The sequence below is a fragment of the Montipora foliosa genome, chromosome 4 (genome assembly GCF_036669935.1).
Source record: "Montipora foliosa isolate CH-2021 chromosome 4, ASM3666993v2, whole genome shotgun sequence".
NCBI lineage: Eukaryota > Metazoa > Cnidaria > Anthozoa > Scleractinia > Acroporidae > Montipora > Montipora foliosa.
In genome coordinates this window covers 16,668,317-16,687,798 of record NC_090872.1, presented here as the reverse complement: position 1 = coordinate 16,687,798, position 19,482 = coordinate 16,668,317, and the positions used below count along the sequence as shown (strand labels likewise).

Genomic DNA, 19,482 nt, shown 5'->3' with positions numbered 1-19,482 from the left:
AGTCTAACACAGTAAAGAATATATACAAGTTTCGCAAAGTTCACTTGTGTTTGTCCTGAAAATGCAGGAAACCTTGTCCAATGGTCAGCCCTTGTTTCTTCAGCTCACAAGACTCAATCAACACTCACTCCTGAAGCTTGCGCCTGCGGGAAAACAAATTAATCAACTGATCGATCAATCCTTTATTGTATTTCAATTAATCAAACTAGGCAGATTTACAGAAGGTCACGTTTTACGAATAGAGTTTGGAGTCGAATAGAAAACTTAAGCCTCATAGACTTAAAACTCTGCCTATTGCTTTTGTTTTCAGCGAACGCATGCGCAAAAGAGAGATGTAGAATCGCGTTGGCGGTCAACGGCAAACGTCAAGCTGAGATTTTCGTTTTGCTAAAATCAATGAAACCTGTTTGATTTGGCGCAACTTTTTGCCTGATATCTACAGATATCCGTATGGTGAGTCAAATCGTAACAATGTGACTCGTGGCCCCGCTGCTCGTAAACTTGTAACCCGCAGTTAACGTTCCCACAATGCAAAGAGTTTCCCACCGTTGTTAGCAATTCGGGCCTCTATATGGAGCGTTTTCACATGACGTCACGGCGGCCATGTTGATGTTCCAAACAAAGGAATGGCGGTCATGATGGTGTACCAAAATAATCCTCCGTGAATTGAACACTATTTTAATGCAAATACTTTCTTGTGTGTTCCATTTACAACTTTTGAAAGGTCTTACCACTTCCAGGCTATTCACGGCCACATTTTTAAATTTTGGCGCGTAAAATCGCAATCACTGGGCGGCGAAGGGACCCGAGTTAAATGGAACACGTTTTCCACCCGATGGAAATTTCCGGAAATTTTTTGTAAATGGAAAACGCCCTACATCTTTACGCCGTTCTAGCCATGACAACGACAAGAACTGATCAAATTCGAGGTTACCGTGAGGACGCCTCTCTAAATATCCACACCGTTCTTACCAATTTTAGTTCTGAAATGTTGACATTCACATTCCATGTAGAGCTACTTGGAGTAATCGCTAAAATTATACAATAACGGGAAATAATGTTTTTAGACAACGATCCGTCGTCGTCTTGCTTAACGTAACAGTTGGCGGTCACATGTCATTTTTGTTTTCTTGCTCCTCGCCAAACTAGGATCTTTACATATTTTAAAAAAACAGCCCCATCCAGGCCCTCTAGAGGCTGTCATCGTTATCTCTGTCATTACAGCTATGCTATGATGACGAAGTCTAACAAGGTCGAAACAGCTGTCCATGGCTGCCACTCCAGTGTCATATTGGGGAGTTTAAGATCTGCGACGCGACGGTAACGAAAACGTCATTTAAGATTCCAACTTCGGGTTAATTTACATTTTTCGTCACATGTTGGCTTATCTAACTTCTAAAAACTAGTGTAACTTTCCAGGAACTGAATTAGGAGGTGCGGTGTTGAAGCTACGACAGAAAATTCAAATTCACTGCCTTGTGTTCACATTCTCTGAAAAACTTTAGAACTGGTAATTTCACGTCGTAGATTTGCAGAAAACGTAAAAGAAATGTACAAAAATGAAAAATGCACGCGCAGAGCGTGCAAAGCTATTGTTTTTGCTCAATAAATATGCATAATTTGTGACGTTTTCGCTGCCGTCGCGTCGTAGATTTTAAACTCCCTATTAGCGTTGTGCGCACGCCGAGGGTACTGGCCTGACCGCGAGATTGGTGTTACTTTGTGTCCACCTAGCTTTAAACTGATTTCTATCTGTTTTGAACCGGATTTACTCAACAGAGTTTCACCCATCAGCAGGGTGGGCAATATTTGAAAACAACTTTAGCGGCTCTTGTCCACAGGACATTAAGAATTAAGAGCGGAAATTGGATACAGAGCCCTGCGCCATAATTAGGGAGCTTACGAAACGAGGACGGCGACGGCAACGAGGACTTCATTTTAAAATACGAGTTCGCGTTATTCATATCACTACGAAACTATTTCATGTCGTTTCGAGTTAAAAATGTGTAGTAACTGTCGAGGAATTAAACTGGTATGAGTGAGTTGGAAGCGTAGAGAGAGAACTGAAAATTCATCGTCATGTGCTAAGGTCCTCCACAGAACCTTCAATTTGGTCATTTCACGTCGTCATTTAGGAGATGACGGCAAAGAAATGTACCGAAATGTAACACACACGTGCAGAGCGTGAAGAACCATTGTTTTTGCTCACTAAACCTATTGTTTTGTAGCGTCGTCGTTGCCGTCGGCGTCGTCGTTTCGTAAGCTCCCTATTAAGGGGTGCGAGAATGAGCCCACAAGCAAACTACTCAACCCCGTCATGCACACCCATATCGGTAGGTACTTGGTGTCTCTTTTTCTCTTGTTTCAAATTTTTTTAAACAAGGTATAAAACGTTCAGTAATTATACAATTACCCTAACCTACAACCCTAACGCTAACACTAATCCTAACCCTGAAGGTTTTCCGTTTTTAGATAATTTTGTGCAATAGATAACCACTAAATGACAAAATACACCAAGTACCTAACCCCATATCACCATATATGGGAATAACAAACACTTCCACGCAATCACAATAGACTGATAATGGTTTATACTCTTCATGTGGGCAAGCTCGAAGTACACACAGAATATCTTGTGATATCAGCGGGTCGTGTGGTCATTTGCCGAGCAGTATTCGCTCATGGTGCTGCTGGCCACGATAGTGGATACAGTATTTGAAAGATTACATGCATTTAAAAAAAGGTTGCCTTTTATACAATAAATTGGTACCTTACTTTTTACCCTCACTGCTGAGTGTCTCCTATCCCGGGTATTTTACCTTGATAATTTCAGCATTTGTCGCGGCACGGAACGGGCTTCCCTCAATAACTTTGTCCTTTATGTGATAAACATGTAATTGCATGGGTCCGATAGCAATTAAGGATTAACTTCACACGCAGTTTCAAAGTTTTCACAAAATTGCCCGAGTCGCAAAATAACGAGGGCGATTTGAAAAACTTTGAAAATACAAGTGAAGTTAATCCTTAATTGCGCGAGAGAACATGGCGATTACATGTTTATCACATAAAGGGCAAAGTTATTGGGGAAAGGCCTTCCGTGCCGCGACAAATGAGAATCAACACGCTCCCATTCGGTTAAAGTTCAATTCAATAAGTCGTTGCTGTCAATAGAAATAGCGCTTAAAATGTATTTGATATGTGCACAAAAAAGTAGTTTATTCTGGAAGAGGATTCTCTTGTAACTTCGCTTGCTCTGGATAAGCAACTGTTAACCAATCAGGATCAAGTAATCATGCCCTCTTCTTGATTACCAAAATTGTCCTCGTGATTAAGAAAAAATGACCTACGTCTCAGCCAATCAGCATTCAGTAATTTTGCCCCGTAGGTGATAAAAAAAGATTATGTGTATTTACAAAAAGAACTTACTTTTTTGCCTCACTGCTGAGTGTCTCTTCTCCCGGGTATTTTACTTTGATAATTTCTAACCCTTGATCTGAACCAATGGCAATGAGACTCGATCTAGGAAATGTTGCCAAACAGGAGGGCGTATTGCCCAAAACATCCATTACAACAAGAAGATCTCCAGACCTTACGTTGAACAGGTGAAGGCGACCGCCAGATGCGTAACGGACGGTGTTCAGAGAAACACACTCCTCGTCACTGATGAATTTACAATAGGAATAGGGGTCATCACTCAACTTAAGACGCACTTTACCAGAAATTGTATCGAGAACGTACTTATGCGTGGCGACCCTGTTTATCAAAATAAATTGACCCTCGGGTGAAAATGATGCCATCTCATCAGAAAGAAAAAATCTGTGACCCACGAAGAAATGCCAGAGCGGTTCGGTTTTACCAAGTTGCTTCAGTTCAATTTCCCTGCCATCAGTGGAGGCAAACAGCTGGAGGTCCTTGTGCCAAGCAAGCAATTTCCCGGGAAGCAGTTTAAATGTTTCCACAATCTCTCCTCCAACAACATCCAAAATGACCCCACCTCGCATTTCAAATGTTATGCATGCCGCCTGATCATCTGAAATAGGAAAGAGAGCATCCGCGCCAAACATCCATCGTCGCATGCAGACTGACAAATCAAAGTTCCACAGTTCAAGAGTGATCTTCGTTGCAATCAAAATGCCTTCTTTTAAAGCTACAAAATCACGGATGGGACTCTCAAACCCTTTCTGTCCCTTGACTTCCCCGTTTAAAACGTCATAAGCCATGATTCGTTTTGGTATGCGCCCCGATCCGTTAAAAACCGTTACTTCCGCATAAACACTCTCGCCGGTTAACGAGAATAGAAGAGAATCGAAACATCGGAATTCTGAGTTCTTCGTTGGTGGCTTCCGATAAACCATTTCTATGTAACGTTCCCACGTGCGGTTCCTTAAAAGAGAATGGCTATTAAGCACTACGACAGAATAAATGTCCGGATCTGGCAATTTCAACGGATCTCCTAACAGAAAGCCACCGATTCTATGGGATTCTAACTCAACGGAATTACAACTAGGAACATCAACAACGTCCATCGAATAGTGATGCTCAGGCCCCTCAGTGACTCCTAAACAAAACTTTTCCAAGTAATGTCGTTTTAAATGTAAACAAAAAAGAAATCGACTGTCCGGTGAGAATCTGATCATTCCACACACAGACTCCAAAGATGCCTCTGCCAGAGTTGAAAAAGCACTTTCCCTGTCAACTAAACAAACTGAGCCCGTTGAATGGGAAACAGCCACGAGCTTTCCATCTCGGGACATCGCAAAAGATGAAATATTTTTATCTCTGTTGAAACGATTAATCTCCTTGCCATTGTTTAGATTCCACACCACAAGACATTTTGCATCGTCTGGATAATCGCTTAACATCTCGTTGCCGCATATTGAACAGACAGAAAAACTGCACTTACTGGTAGGAAAAAGCGGCTTCAAGTCGCCATTAAAGGAAAACGAATGGCTTAGCTCCCCTGGCAAGATGACATCCTTGCTGGGATGAAACACCACTGAACGGTAAAAACCAAACACGGATGACCTTTCAAAATCTGCTGGTTGGTATGCATCATCGGTATTGATGACTCTGAATTCGGGAAATAACGAATCATAGTATTTTGGTTTGACATAACGCTTCCATTCGAGGTTACCAGAAGCAAGTGACCACAACTGAATGGATCCATCGCAGCATTCACACACCATGAATTCTAGGCTGGGGGACACATCGAAACAAACCACCCGTGAAAAACAATAAAACATAGCTTCAACATGTCCTAGGGAGTCATTTTTTCTTACGACCTCCATGTAAGGCCTATCGGTATACTTGGTCTCCAGAAGCTGGCGGGAGTCAGAGGATAGTTTACTACTTCCTTCGTTCAACAGACCTTGAAAGATGGTAAACGGATATACCTCTAAGGTTTGGCGGTGCATCTTTAAAACAATCAATAATGACGAAAGTGCCTCTTGACACTCGGTAGATATCGTTTTCAAACCACCGTGTTTCATTGCACAAACGATATCTTCTGTGGCTGCTGATATGTTCACACAAATCTTTGCATACAAAAGCTCAGGACATAACACATAGTTTCCAATCACTTGTTCTATGCTGCAGGATCTCATGTCCTGGTCTAACTCTAGCATGTGCTGAACACCATGTTCCAAGGCATACCTTGAAGTGCCAGTGAAGGATTGCGAGTTGCTAACACCTTTACTCTTTAACTCGTCAAATTCCTTAGAGCAAAGAGAAAAAAGGATCTTATGGCCTTCCATTTCCTCCACGCTGAAAATGTGCTGCTCGTAGCGTGACTTGTCTGTCAACCAGTCCTTGACCGATTTATGAAAGAAATGAATACGGTTATCGTGAACAGGAAGGAGTGATGACACAATGGCAATGGCTTTGCTCACCTTTCGCATAACACTCAAGGACGACGACTTCCTGCACAACAATTTAGGAACAAAACCCAAAGGCAGTGGTTCCCTTGCAGCTGCAATTGCACTTAGAAAACAAAGAAAATGCTCTTCTGTTATGTTCAGTTCCTTACACAAGTCTTGCTCCAACCGTTCGAAATACGACTGGTAAATAGACGAGATGCCAGACGGAAGGGTCTTCTCCAGTTGTTCCAAGGTAAGAACGATTGGACACTTAGCCCTTATAAAATCTACCAAAAACTGGGCACACAGAAAGACTCCCTCTGACTTTTGCACGAGATCATCTAAGACATGCTCGGGCCTTTCAACTGGTAATAAAACGCTTAGACTCTGTTCAAAGTAAAACCGAATGTCCTTCAAGTTGTTTTCATCTTTTGGCTCCAGTCGCAGTGGACGCAAATCTTTCAAGCTGTCCCAAATGTTAACTTCAGGTCGCGTCGTCACAAAAAATCGAAGCCAAAGCGGCAGATCCTTAAACAAACTGGATATCACGTCAAGAAGCTCATTTCGCCCTTGGTATTGACTTTCATCTAAGGCATCTATTACCACAAGAGATGTAAAACCTGGATCTGCTACCATGTTCAGAGGTTCTAAAAAAAGCAAATCAAAGAGATCTTTCACTTCCATGTTGTTGATCTCTACACCTAGATTTCCAGAGAACTGTTCCACAAGAGCTTTCTTGTACTCTGGAAAACAGCATGAGAGGTGACAAGCTAAAGACTGCATCATCACCTTGGGATTCCTGTGGCGTGCTCTGTCATGGTGACAGAAATGGCTCCCCGCCAATCTACCAGCCTCTTGCATTCTTCTGCACATCTCAGCAGCGATGACAGATTTCCCCATCCCTGCATTTCCGCTGAGCACCACGACACGATTTGGAGAGCTTGCATCATCCAACCACCTGTTGATTTCAGCAAAGAAGGACTCACGGGTTCCTTCTAAGTATCTCTTTGTGTAATCTCTGACATCACGTTGGGAGTCAACCCTTGCAAGTTTCTTTAGGATTTTATCCTCCTGATCAGTGTTTTGTTGTGGCCCACGGATTTCAGTAACTATTTGATGTATGTGTTCAATCCTAGAGTTGCTTTCCTTCACAGCCCGTTGGGTCGTCGTTTGAGAAATTTGCAAGTCCTCAAGTCTGGAATTGCCTTCTTTAACAGCCTGTTGGGTTGTGTTTTGAGAAATTTGCAAGTTTTCTAGTCTCCAATTGCCTTCCTCAAGAGTCTCTTGGGTTGTTGACTGCTGGATTCGCAGGTCTTTAAGGGTGGATTTGTTTTCCTGAACATTCTGTTTGACTGTGTTCTGAAGCTGATGCATGTCATTAAGTTGAGTCTTGATATCCCTTTCACTCTCCGCCCAGTCCTGCAAGGCATCAAGATAATCCTCCTCTCCACATCGCTCTGCCTTTAATCGATAAATCTCTCCCTGACTTAACCCAAGAGACACTAAAACGGCACTTATCTCCTTCCACAGAGCATTGCATGTTGGTGCATCGACACCAGCGGTTGTCACATGCCCATACACTTGATTACGGAAAAACTTAATGCGAGCAAGGTTTGCCTCGTGAGAGGTGTCAGTTGGGGGTGGTTCGCGATGCCATCCTGTGTGGGGAGGGGTAAGTCCACAAATGTTGGTCAGAAGGAGGAAAAGCAGAGTTATATCAAAGGTGTTGGAGTCCGGAGCAGCTCCACCACCAGGGAACAGCTTGTCCCACTGGTAACCATTGAGAATTCTTCTATGAAAAAGGTTGACAAGAGTGGTATAACAGGCATTAAGATCAGCTGCTAACTTTTCAGGAGGGTGATGAGTGTCAAAAACACTTCTCAGTACAGTTGTTCCACCATCAATAATAAGTCGACTGAGCTTAGCTCCATTTGTCTTCTCCTCAGAGCTGGCCAAGGGACCTGGTGTGGCCATTGTAATCCAAACTAACGATTTTTTACATTGTATCTGAATGGAGAAGAACAATAATATTACGGTAATCAATAATTATTGCCCAATTGGTTTCCATTGAGTCATTACCAGGGACTGATTAAATGAGTGATTAAAATTACCAGCAGCTACTATCTTTAATTAAGGAGTGTAACTGCAGTGCGTACGATTCACCAAAACAAAAAGCTAAGAAATCAAGGATTTCCTTTAGCTAATACACCTTATTCCAAAATGGCCGCTGATTTATGCGGACACAAATTGGCCCTTGTTGCCTCGTTCAAGTTAAATATTCTTTTGAATTTCAAGCTTAAGAACGAGGCATCAAGGGCTTATTTGAATTAAAACAAAAGAATATTTAAATGGTGGCCATTTTAGAATAAGGTGTATACTTATAAAATAAAGTGCCTTGATTTAGAAGTGACTACAAAACTTCAAAGATGTATGCCAATGCAGAAAAACAATAGGGAATGACAAGGCACACAATCGAGTCATGCAGAATTTTTAACCCATTGGAACCTTATCCAGACATTTACATTGTGGGAAGGATGGAATATTGGCACAAGAATGAAAGATGTTGGGGGCTAGCAGGAAAAACAAGGTAAGACTGCTAAGAGGAAGCTTGCTCTTTTGTTCCCTCTACATCAACTTTTAAACAAGCTTTTTGTTACATTTTTCAAACTTTTCAAGCTTAGTGACTGCATGAATTTAAAACAATTGTGTGCTTGAGGTTAACACAGTAAGTTCAGCTTAACTAACCTGCTTACCAATAAAATGGCATTACACTGTATAAACAAATCATGTAACACTTTGGCTTCCTGTTTCAAAGCTCCCTAAAATGCAGCTGAAATAGAAATCAGGAGCATCATGTCGCTGACTGATAAAAAACATGAACACAGAGTCTCACAATAATAATTAATATCTTAAAAATAGTTTAAAATTACCTTGTTAGAAAATTACTTCATAGCACATTATTATACACAAAAATGCACGAGTTATTTATACAAATATATATAGAAATAGCTCAAGAATTACCTTAAATTATGTTAACATTAGACTTGACCAATCAAATTGTCAAAACTACAATTATCGGAAAAACCAAATACACACTTGCAAGACTACATGTATTCCTTCATTAGCTAATAAATTTAATGATGAATGGTATATGAAATGAATCATATATGAACTGCGGATATGAAATCAAGTAAAGCTATGATCTTCGCAGTTATGCACGCAATTTTTACAATTGCGTAGAGAAGCCTGAAAAATTCAGGACTTCAACGGGGTTTGAACCCGTGACCACGCGATTCCAGTGCGACGCTCTAACCAACTGAACTATGAAGCCACTGATGTTGGGAGCTGGTCATTTGTGGGTTCTAATGGTCCCGTGAGGAATGAATCAATGATGAATGGTATATGAAATGAATCGTATATGAACTGCGGATATGAAATCAAGTAAAGCTATGATCTTCGCAGTTACGAACGCAATTTTTACAATTGCGTAGAGAAGCCTGAAAAATTCAGGACTTCAACGGGGTTTGAACCCGTGACCACGCGATTCCAGTGCGACGCTCTAACCAACTGAACTATGAAGCCACTGATGTTGGGAGCTGATCATTTGTGGGCACTAATGATCCCGTGAGGAATGAATCAATGATGGATGGTATATGAAATGAATCGTATATGAACTGCGGTATGAAATCAAGTAAAGCTATGATGAAGTTGACAGGTTGTATGATCTGAAAGCTTCCACTGTAATCAAAAAAATGAAGGTGCACATAGCACGATATGGAATTCGAGTTATTTGCCCATGGCGGTTGAGCTGTGATTGAAATAGATGGCTAATAATTGCTCGATATTAAATTCCAAAGAAACAAACGTTCTCTGTTAGACACGGGGTGAAAAGACATCCGTTTGTGAAGCTGCACTTAAAACGTTCAGTTCTGATGACCGGAAGGGTGAAGAGATGGTCTCTATTTTGCAGCAATCTGAATCACAAAGGTGGCAAAAGGTCCACCAATGGCCCATCGGTAGAGCTAGTAACACTTTCCCACAATCTCCTATCAGAAGCTTCCAACATTTTTGTAACTGGTGTGACCTCCTTTAGGGAACCGAAACGTAAAGATATTTGTTATAGCTCGCGGACCCCATACTGAAATTGCATATGTGAAAACAGACATAATTAGAAAGTGAAAAAGATAGTGCAGGTAATCCAAATAGTATACCCAATTTTCTTACTAACACACTCGCAAGATGTACATACGCTTACAAATTTACAAGCTTTCTGGTTCCCTGTGGAACACCCCTGTGTCGCTAGTAAATCGATATCAGAATCAGTCACAAAGTACTTGATAATTCGCGCCTTGTTACATAAAGAGCGAGCATTTAGAAGGCAGAAGTTTGAAGTAGATTCATTCTGGAAAGTATGCATTGGGTAATGAAATATATGTTATTCACTGGCTGGGAGGTCCGTATAGGGAAAAACTGTGCCTATACGGACCGACCTAGGCCGGTGAATAACGTATTTATTTTTTCTGCCTTTTTTTTCTGAAAATGAACATGGCAAACTGGTTTACAAAAAGTCTTTCTACGCGCTCTATTAAAGTCGCACTGTCACAGTTGAAATTAACTTATAACTGAGAAAAGCGCTCCGCTCTCATAGAAAGCTCAGAGAAAAATGATAGATTAACGATAAAACAAAACTTCAAATATCTCTTGGTGCAATAAATGTATTAAAAAACAGTTATATTTCATAGCAAGCACAGAGAAATGAGCTAAGCAAACTAAACAATGATGTTTGAAAAATTCGTACAAACAGGCGAATAATGTTCTACGAATTAAAATGCTTTGTCTTGTTCAAAATTGAACGAAAGTTCTTAAAACAGGCGGAAAAAACTCAGTGAAAAATACTCATACTTCTGCCTCTGCCTTCATATCTTATTATTTCAAGGATTCATCTTTGTTCTCCGTCAAGTCCTTCACAAATCAGTGCAAAACTTAGAAAACTACACAAGAAAAACTTGTTGAACAGACATTAGTTCATGCAGACTCCATAGCGTTGCGGTTTGTTTGTTTGACTATTTTAGCTACGAATATGAAGCAAAAAAAAGAACGAGATTATAGAATAGATATCCAAAAGAAAATAACGGATGTCAACCGAAAAACTGAGCTCAAAGGACTTACTTCTCTACAGTTAGTCGTTTTAGTTAAACGGCAGGTCAACAGTTCACGAAAAACAACGCGAAAAACCACAGCGTCGCGATGTGTTTGTTTGCCTATTTTAGCTAGGAATTCGTATATTCTTAAATGAAGCAATATAAAACGAGATTAGAAAATAGAATTCCAAAGAAAATACAATGTACTCTGCTCTGCAGTGTAAGTCGTTTTAAGTTCAACGGCGTGTGAACAGTTCATGAAAACCGTCCAACAACTCGAAAACAGCAAACCAGCAAAGTGTTGTCAGCAACGTCATGTGAATACTAGCCTTTTCGAAGGATAAGCAGGCCTTTTATTCCATTGCTGATGTTTTTCCTTCTCTTGCAACGGTTAGTAAGCGAAAACTTGCATTTTAAGAGGTAAAATTCAACGTTTCGTCGCGTCGTAGTAAAAACATTCTCAATTAGTCACGACAGTTTCAGAACGGAACAGATTTCGGACCGTGGTCTGTATCGCAAAAAGCTGGACGGGCTACGAGCGCGCGATTAGCCAATCAGATTCAAGGATTTAGGATTCCAGCCCGCTAAGATGCTTCAGAAAAAAAATAGGTAGGCTGTATCCCGGGGCTGTATATAAACAGCATTGTTCACATTAGCGCCAGTTGAGTGATGTCTTTGTCATCGATAGGTGTTATTCTGTCTCGTAGTCCTTTGAATATTTAACTAAGTAGGATTTCGAAATTTAGTTCCAATAAGTTGAATAATATTACCTTTCCTTAAACGACACTCCTGTGCTTGTCTTCCTGTCTTACAATTTCGGATCCACAACTTCTATAGGCAAATGCTATAGGTTAATAACGTCTTGTTAAGTTTCAAGCAGTCTGAACATAGTTTCGAGGTCCAAGGAAGTCAAGCATGGAGGCAGTAAAACTCAGTGCAGAAATTTCATCCAAAACTGTTTTAAAAGATCTCATATTTCGAACACATGTATAAAATAACCGTTTATAAAGACACTAATCCAAAGATCGTTGCTGAAGCTTTGAGTAGAATCTATTCGAAACTTATGAAATATAACGTGAGCTTAATCATTTTATCCGGGGCCGCCATGCGAGGCACAACACCAAACTCTGGAAGGTAGGCTATGGCCGCGTATTCAACGAGTTCGTTGAGTTTACTTTTCTACCCTTCCCCCCCTGAGAGCGAGATGTATAGATTTACTATGGCTGGCGCCAAACAATTTTAATCGCCGATCGGGGGCGCTTTTGCTGTCAATGGATTAGCTAATTTATGCTGCCTTGTTGACGATTTATGGAATATCTTATTAAATACAGAGAATATTCCCTCTGTTTTTTGCAACACAAAATGCAAGTCTGGGTTGTGTGACATTTGCCTCGTCGCTTAACCTTATTGCTTACCTCTAACAAAACATTATAAGCAAATCTTAAAACTTTGGCTTTCTGTTTCAAAGCTTGCTACAATGCTGCTGAAAGAGAAATCAGAAACAAAGTTGCCGGATTGATCAAAGCCATGACCTAATCTTCATATAAACTCAGAATCTCATAGTATCTTACAAATACTGGAAATTACCGAAGTACTCTACTTCGTATAGAGAATATCATACACAAAAATGCCAGAGCAATCTACACAAGTATATAGAAAAGCTCAACAATTACAATTAGGTGGGGGACACTTCATGGCGCTCCCTAAAGTTTGGATTCCATCTAGTCTCGAGCATTTCTTTGAGGGAATGCAAACTAATGATTAATTTGACGAAAAGAAAAGTCATTTGAATTGATTTGCAAAAGTCTTGTATTATATATATATCTTCACTGCATTAAGGCTAATTGACTTTATTTACTAGCTATCAGCCAAGTATTTCAAAAACATCATGATTCAGCTCTTTTTCTAACACAATTACAATCGTCAGTGCGAGAAGCAATTAATATACATGACGGGTTTCCTGAGCAAAAACCTCACCTTATAATTATAGACGTTACAAGGTGGAAGATCGTTTGTACATACGGAAAATCATAACTTTCATTGTCTTCAAGCCGAGGTGACGATTGCTTTTGCATGTTTCTTTGCTGTGAGAACCAGATTTAAATCACCGCACAGACTCGATTGCTTAACTTAAGTTACCTGTTAAATGAAGTCCAAGCTCCAATATATACGAATCATCACACCATCGCACAGTTCCACGAGATACAACTGGTAGAGAAAGAGTATTAACGTTAACGATAAGTACTTAACTTCCCAGAACCAGCTTAGTAAACTTTTAGGGGAAGAATGTGACCAATCAATTCGCTACAAACCTTATCGTCACAAACAGTTCAGCAATATGTCTCAGAATATTTTCCACAGTCCTACACGAGAGATCCTGGGGCCCGTTTCTGTAAGGTCCCGAAACTTTACGGGCCATTAATTTACGGGTGTCACTATTCCCTCTATATCTCAAGAATGGAGGGGACTTAAGTCGTCAAACTTCACAGCCATTTTGCTTTTTGTTATCTTGAAAACATGTCAAAATATCGGCTTTTCCAAACAAGCGGTTGACAGTTTCACAAATGGCTTTTCGGAACCGAAAAGTTTTCGGGACTTTCGTGAAACGGGCCCCAGCTGGGCTCACTCCCGGCTTCAAGTCGTGTCTTCCAAAACTCAGAGGCCATCCATACTATGTGCCGTCCAACAATATCGATCTAAAAATCTTTCATACTAAATTTAAAAAATCACCGTACGCAAAAGAACGACGATGCATCAAAGAATAGATAAACTTTTCTCTGGCCTTGATTCACGCATGTATTTATTAGCAGTAAATCGTTGAAGAAAAAGTTTGAGACGACCCTTAGCACTTAGTTAGTCTTAGTTTAAGGAAGTCTCAAGCATATTCAGTATACTAATTAGGGAAAGGAAAAGGAAAGGAACTTTATTTAAGTGTCTTGTCTTAGAAGACAAGACACTTAAATAAAGCACTAATTGGGAACACTTAAAACTGAAGTCAACAAATAAACACAATCCGCAAAATCAAACGTTGGTTTTTGAGGAAAAGAGAAAACCAGATTACCCGGAGAAAAAAAGTCTCGGAGCAGAGTAGAGAACCAACAAACTCAACACACTCATGACACCGATTCTGGGAACCGAACCCAGGCCATATTGGTAGGAGGCGAGTGCTCTCACCACCAGCAGTCGCCAGCCCTGCACCCCTGCACAGAGAGAGGTGTGTATTATTATTATTATTATTAATATTATTATTATTATTATTATTATTATCTTTTGATATTCAAATTTGCCAACCACGGAACAAAAGAAGTCATTGTTTCAACGATAACAATGGATGAAGTCACGAGAAACATCGCTATTGTTAACTTAGGTAAGTTGAGTGCAGTACTTTGAAATAAAAATTCCAACTACTATTGGGTTTCAAAAATAGCACTGTGATACAAATCTGCAAACTACGTATTACATATTGACTGTCTCGTTGGCACTTAGCGATAGCTACTGCTAGTCTATTTGGAGTCCTTTGGTGCATAAATTAGCTCGGCTCAGTCAATTGAGAAAAAACTGATCCATGCAGCTAGGCTAGGATATGGGCACATATTTGTCGTATCGCCTTGCAATTTACGATTTCAACTTGTCTGTCAATCAAACAGCGATGTTGTTGACGTCACCTATTCGGTCATTAATGTGCAAACCAAGAGCCTGATTCACTGTCGAAACAAAGGGTCTTTTGTCCATGTGGTTGGCACATTTGAATAACAAAAGCAATGTTTGTAAATAGATATCTTCCCTATAGATAATAAGTGATTTAATGAGTCATCAGTACGAGTCCTCCTGATACTTGTACACCTGACTGCGGATCACTTAATCTCTTAGATAAGGATATGATTACTCGCAGGATCAAACAGGGAACGATCATCAGAGTGTCACTTCAATGCAGTGTTTATATTACCTTTATCGAGACCTTTTTTAGTATTACAAATATGACGAAAGTTAATATATATGAAAGCCATACCTATTTGAACTGCGGAGAGATGAATCAAGTTAAGATGCTGATCATCGCAGTTATTTAGTTAACGTTACTTGAGCAGTAACGGAAGGAAAGCCTGAAAAATTCAGACTTTCCTTTCGTTATTGTTCAAGTAACGTTAATTAATAACTGCGATGATCAGCATCTTAACTTGACTTTTATTACAATTACAATCATTATACTATAGTTCCAATTACAATCAATTATAAAGAACGCAATGAATTACGATGTCCTCCTTTGCCCGTAAACAGCAGAGCTAATCGAGGCTGTCAGGGGAATACATAAAATCACTTTAACTTGGACTAAAACAAACAACCTATTGTAGGTCACACAGGATATACAAATAACTCTATTAGGGCTCTCGTACGGGGATCTTCCGACCTAACTTACAATGTTAAACTAATCGATACTAGTCTACAATACCTTACAATAAATAATACCTACTGAGGTAAAAAACCTATCCATAATATATGAAATGATTAATTAACTAATCAGTCACTACTGAGATGACTTCTCAGACTACGTTTAAAAACACTCAAACTATAGAGATTGCGCAACTCTCGTGGCGACGAATTCCACTTGTCTGCGCTGCGATACTGGAACGACTTTTGGGCAAGCGCTGTGCGGCACTTAGGAATATTATGATCGTTTGTGTCCTTATTGTTATAGCTATGAACATGGGACCTCTTCTGAACTGAGTCAAACATATTTACCAAATAGCTACTGTATGTGCCTGATTATTCATAGATTCGAATGTCTGAACGGCCTCTCGAAATCTAAAAGCCTCTTGTACTGAAAGCAGCTTCAACTCTTTGAGAATAGGTGTTATGTGTTCATATTTCTTCTTCCCGGATAACAAACGGGCTTGCAAAGTTCTGAACATGTTGAAGTTCAGAAATGTTAGATTTACTAGTACCTGACCATAAGGGTGAACAATAAAATAACTTAGTAAAAGCGAGAGTTTATAACAATCAAAAGAATAGATTTATCAAACAAGTGACGAATTCTGCTGATTATTGCTAGTTTGGCTATCTGTATCAGTTCACTTGCCAAAGTAGTGGTGTGCTCATGAAAGCCGGGATAGGTGCTTATCTACTATCACACCAAGGTCTTTCACTGAGTCAACAACAGGCAGTTCATTTCCTTAAAATGTTAAAAACGGGATAGATGTTTGCGACAGCATTTTTTTGGAGCCAAGCGCAGGAGTCAGTTTTCGCAGCACCAGGAAGCAACTCGATTCAAATCCTGTCGAAGGTCTTCAAGTCCTCTATGAACATCCTCTTTAGAAAGTGAGATGTAAAGCTTTGAATCAGCTACATAAGATTCGACGCTACAAATGTGGCAGACTGATGGTAAGTCATTGATGTACAGGTTGGAAAGCAAGGGCCCAAGTATTGACCCCTGTGGTACACCACGGCTAACCGTAAGAGAACTCGAGAGAGAGCTATGGACTTGCACGCGTTGAGTTTTGCCAGACAGGTAACTTTGAAAACAAGTCAAAGTTGAATCCGATACATTGAGGTTCCGTAGTTTCGCAAACAGTATCTGATGATCAATACTGTCAAAGCCCTTGCTATAAGGTCCAACATCAGCACAGCGGTCACATTTCCCTCATCAATTGCCTTATATAGATGACTGGTGAAAAGTATCCCTAACGTTTGAGTTGAATGGCTTTTGCTAATACCGCTCTGCGCCCGGTTGTTCAAAAACCGATTAATGCTAATCCCAGATTAAAAACTTACCAAAGAATTTATTTCTCTACTCCCAAATGCTGTTCAACGCTGATATTCGGCAAATTAGAGGAAGTCAATCTCGAAAAACAAAAATAAGCAAAAGAAACTTTCACCAAAAAGTTGAAAAAATGAAACCAAAGTTTAAGTAATCCTGGATTAAGTTAATCGGCTTTGGAACAACCGGGCCCTGATTACTTGAGAGCATGTTGTTGGTTGTTAGAAACTCCACAAACTGTTCATACGCCAATTGTTCCTTAGACATCACAGGGGACAGAGAGATGGGGCGTTTATTACTAAGAACCTCATGGTCTCCCTCCTTTGGATGCGCAACCACTTCTTCTTGTCCTTTGGAAAACATGCTCTCGAGAAGGAAGTGTTAAACAGGTCCGTGACCACAGGTAGAGCCGACGGCTTATTGTTTTTACGCTTACGCGAAATACATATAACTTTCCTTTATATAAACATAGTAGATTATACCACTCTCACAGTTATATCTATTTCGCGTAAGCGTAACATGAAAAACAACCAAAGGACCTGAGACACGCCTTAATAACTCTCATGCCAACCTTAGGAAAAAATAAGAACAAAAAAATAATGATGACTGGAAAAAAACGAAGTCACAAATTTCAAACTAATACGCCATTAACACCAACAAGACATGTTTAATTAACCTGGGCTTAACAAAATGAAAATAAGTCACAGAAAAATGTAGAACTGGCTGTTACATGTGATTCGGGTAAGTTTCAATTCATTGCTTGATCTGTGCTAAATTTATAGTCGACAAAACTCAGTATTCATGAGTTAAAAAGAAAACACTTTAAAACCGTGTTTAACTAAACGTCTTCAAAACATGTAGATAAATGTAACTTCATACCAGGCCGGATACACATTCGAATAAAATGCATTTAAAACACTTGCAAAGTTTCCAACGGCAAAACTTCACATACAAGAATTAGATAGCAAGAGATTTTAGGATGAAACGTACATTTTAAAATACAACTTTATTTACTCAAGGCACCAAAAAAAGACCCTGACTGATTAAAAAAAAACATTTATCCACAGTTCTAATCGTAAATAGAATGACTTTCGTCGCCAATCGACCGCAACCTATATCGTAAAAAACACTGTAACATACTCAATGCGAGAAACGTTGTGTGTACTGTTGCACCTTTCGTCTGCTAAAAGTCTCCTATACTTACTCAAAAGGTCATGACAACCAAGTTTGAAAATTCATGCTCATCAACTACAAATCGAGAAAAACTGTACAGCTCTGCCAGTCTAACACAGTTAAGAATATATACAAGTTTCACAAAGTTCACTTGTGTTTGTCCTGAAAATGCAGGAAACCTTGTCCAATGGTCAGCTCTTGTTTCTTCAGCTCACAAGACTCAATCAACACTCACTCCTGAAGCTCGCGCCTGCGGGCAAACAAATTAATCAACTGATCGATCAATCCTTTATTGCATTTCAATTAATCAAACTAGGCAGATTTACAGAAGGTTACGTTTTAAGAATAGAGTTTGGAGTCGAATAGAAAACTTAAGCCTAATAGACTTAAAACTCTGCCTATTGCTTTTGTTTTCAGCGAACGCATGCGCAAAAGAGAGATGTAGAATCGCGTTGGCGGTCAACGGCAAACGTCAAGCTGAGATTTGCGTTTTGCTAAAATTGTAACCCGCAGTGAACGATCCCACAATGCAAAGAGTTGCCCACCGTTGTCAGCAATTCGGGCCTCCATATACTACGGAGCTTGGCAAGGACGACGGCGACGACGACGACTACGAGAACGCCACAAAACAATAGCTCAAATGAGAAAAAAACAAAACATCTGCACGCCATGCACGTGCGTTTTCCATTTCAGTGTGTACGGCCGTGTCTTCACGACAGTCGCTGTCAATTTTATTGAAATTTGCGAGTCACTTAACTTTAAGCGAGTTCGGAAAGGAACTGTTTTCACGGAATTTTCGGTTGTCAGTCGCTAAGTGACCTGAAAAATCGCTCGTGAAAACACTGCCTACATATCTCCGCCGTTCTAACCCTGACAACGACAAGAACTGATCAAATTTGAGGTTACGTGAGGACGTCTCTCTAAATATCCACCAGTTCTTACCAATTTTCTTCCTGGAATGTTAACTTTCACTTTCCATGTAGAGCTACTTGGACAAACAGCAAAATTATTACAATAACGGGAAATAATGTTTTTAGACAACGTTCTCGTAACAGTCGTCGTCCTTGCTAAAGCAACAGTTAGCGGTCACATGTCATTTTTGTTTTCTTGCTCTTCGCAAAACTAGGAGCTTTTCATATTTCAAAAAAACAGCCCCATCCCGGCCCTGTATAGAGGAGGCCATCGTTATCTCTGTCATTACAGCATTGCTATGTTGACGATGCCTAACAAGACCGAGACAGCTGTCCATCGCTGCCGCTCCTGGTGTCATATTATCGTTGTGCGCATGCCGAAGGTACTGCCCTGACCGCGTAGTTGGTGTTACTTCGTGTCCACCTTGCTTTAAATTGTTTTATATCTGTCATTAACCGGATTTACTAAAAATGTTTCGCCCATCAACGGGGTCAGCAATATTTAAAAACCATTTTAGCGGCTCTTGTCCACAGAATGTTAAGTATTAAGAGCGGAAATTGGATACAGAACCCCGCGCCCTAATTAAGGGGTGCGAGAATGAGCCCACAAGCAAACTACTCAACCCCGTCATGCACACCCGTATCACCAT

At 40.1% G+C, this 19,482-nt stretch overlaps 1 protein-coding gene and 1 long non-coding RNA gene across 2 annotated transcripts in view; both read right to left on the bottom strand.

Moving 5' to 3' along the window:
- Window positions 1-2,881, bottom strand: part of LOC138000053 (uncharacterized) — a 4,577-nt gene extending 1,696 nt beyond the window's left edge. The window contains exons 1-2 of the long non-coding RNA XR_011123059.1: window positions 2,776-2,881; window positions 1-143 (exon numbers count right to left, since the gene is read on the bottom strand). The exon at window positions 1-143 is cut by the window's left edge and continues 1,696 nt beyond it. This is a non-coding gene — a long non-coding RNA (uncharacterized lncRNA). The remainder of the gene's footprint in view (window positions 144-2,775) is intronic.
- Window positions 1-19,482, bottom strand: part of LOC138001068 (uncharacterized) — a 424,432-nt gene that overhangs the window by 37,311 nt on the left and 367,639 nt on the right. Inside the window, exons 13-17 of the mRNA XM_068847736.1 lie at window positions 16,763-18,171; window positions 13,136-13,204; window positions 12,412-12,479; window positions 8,609-8,685; window positions 3,427-7,862 (exon numbers count right to left, since the gene is read on the bottom strand). Coding sequence (XP_068703837.1) covers window positions 3,427-7,829 — 4,403 coding nt within the window. The 5' untranslated portion in view covers window positions 7,830-7,862; window positions 8,609-8,685; window positions 12,412-12,479; window positions 13,136-13,204; window positions 16,763-18,171. The remainder of the gene's footprint in view (window positions 1-3,426; window positions 7,863-8,608; window positions 8,686-12,411; window positions 12,480-13,135; window positions 13,205-16,762; window positions 18,172-19,482) is intronic.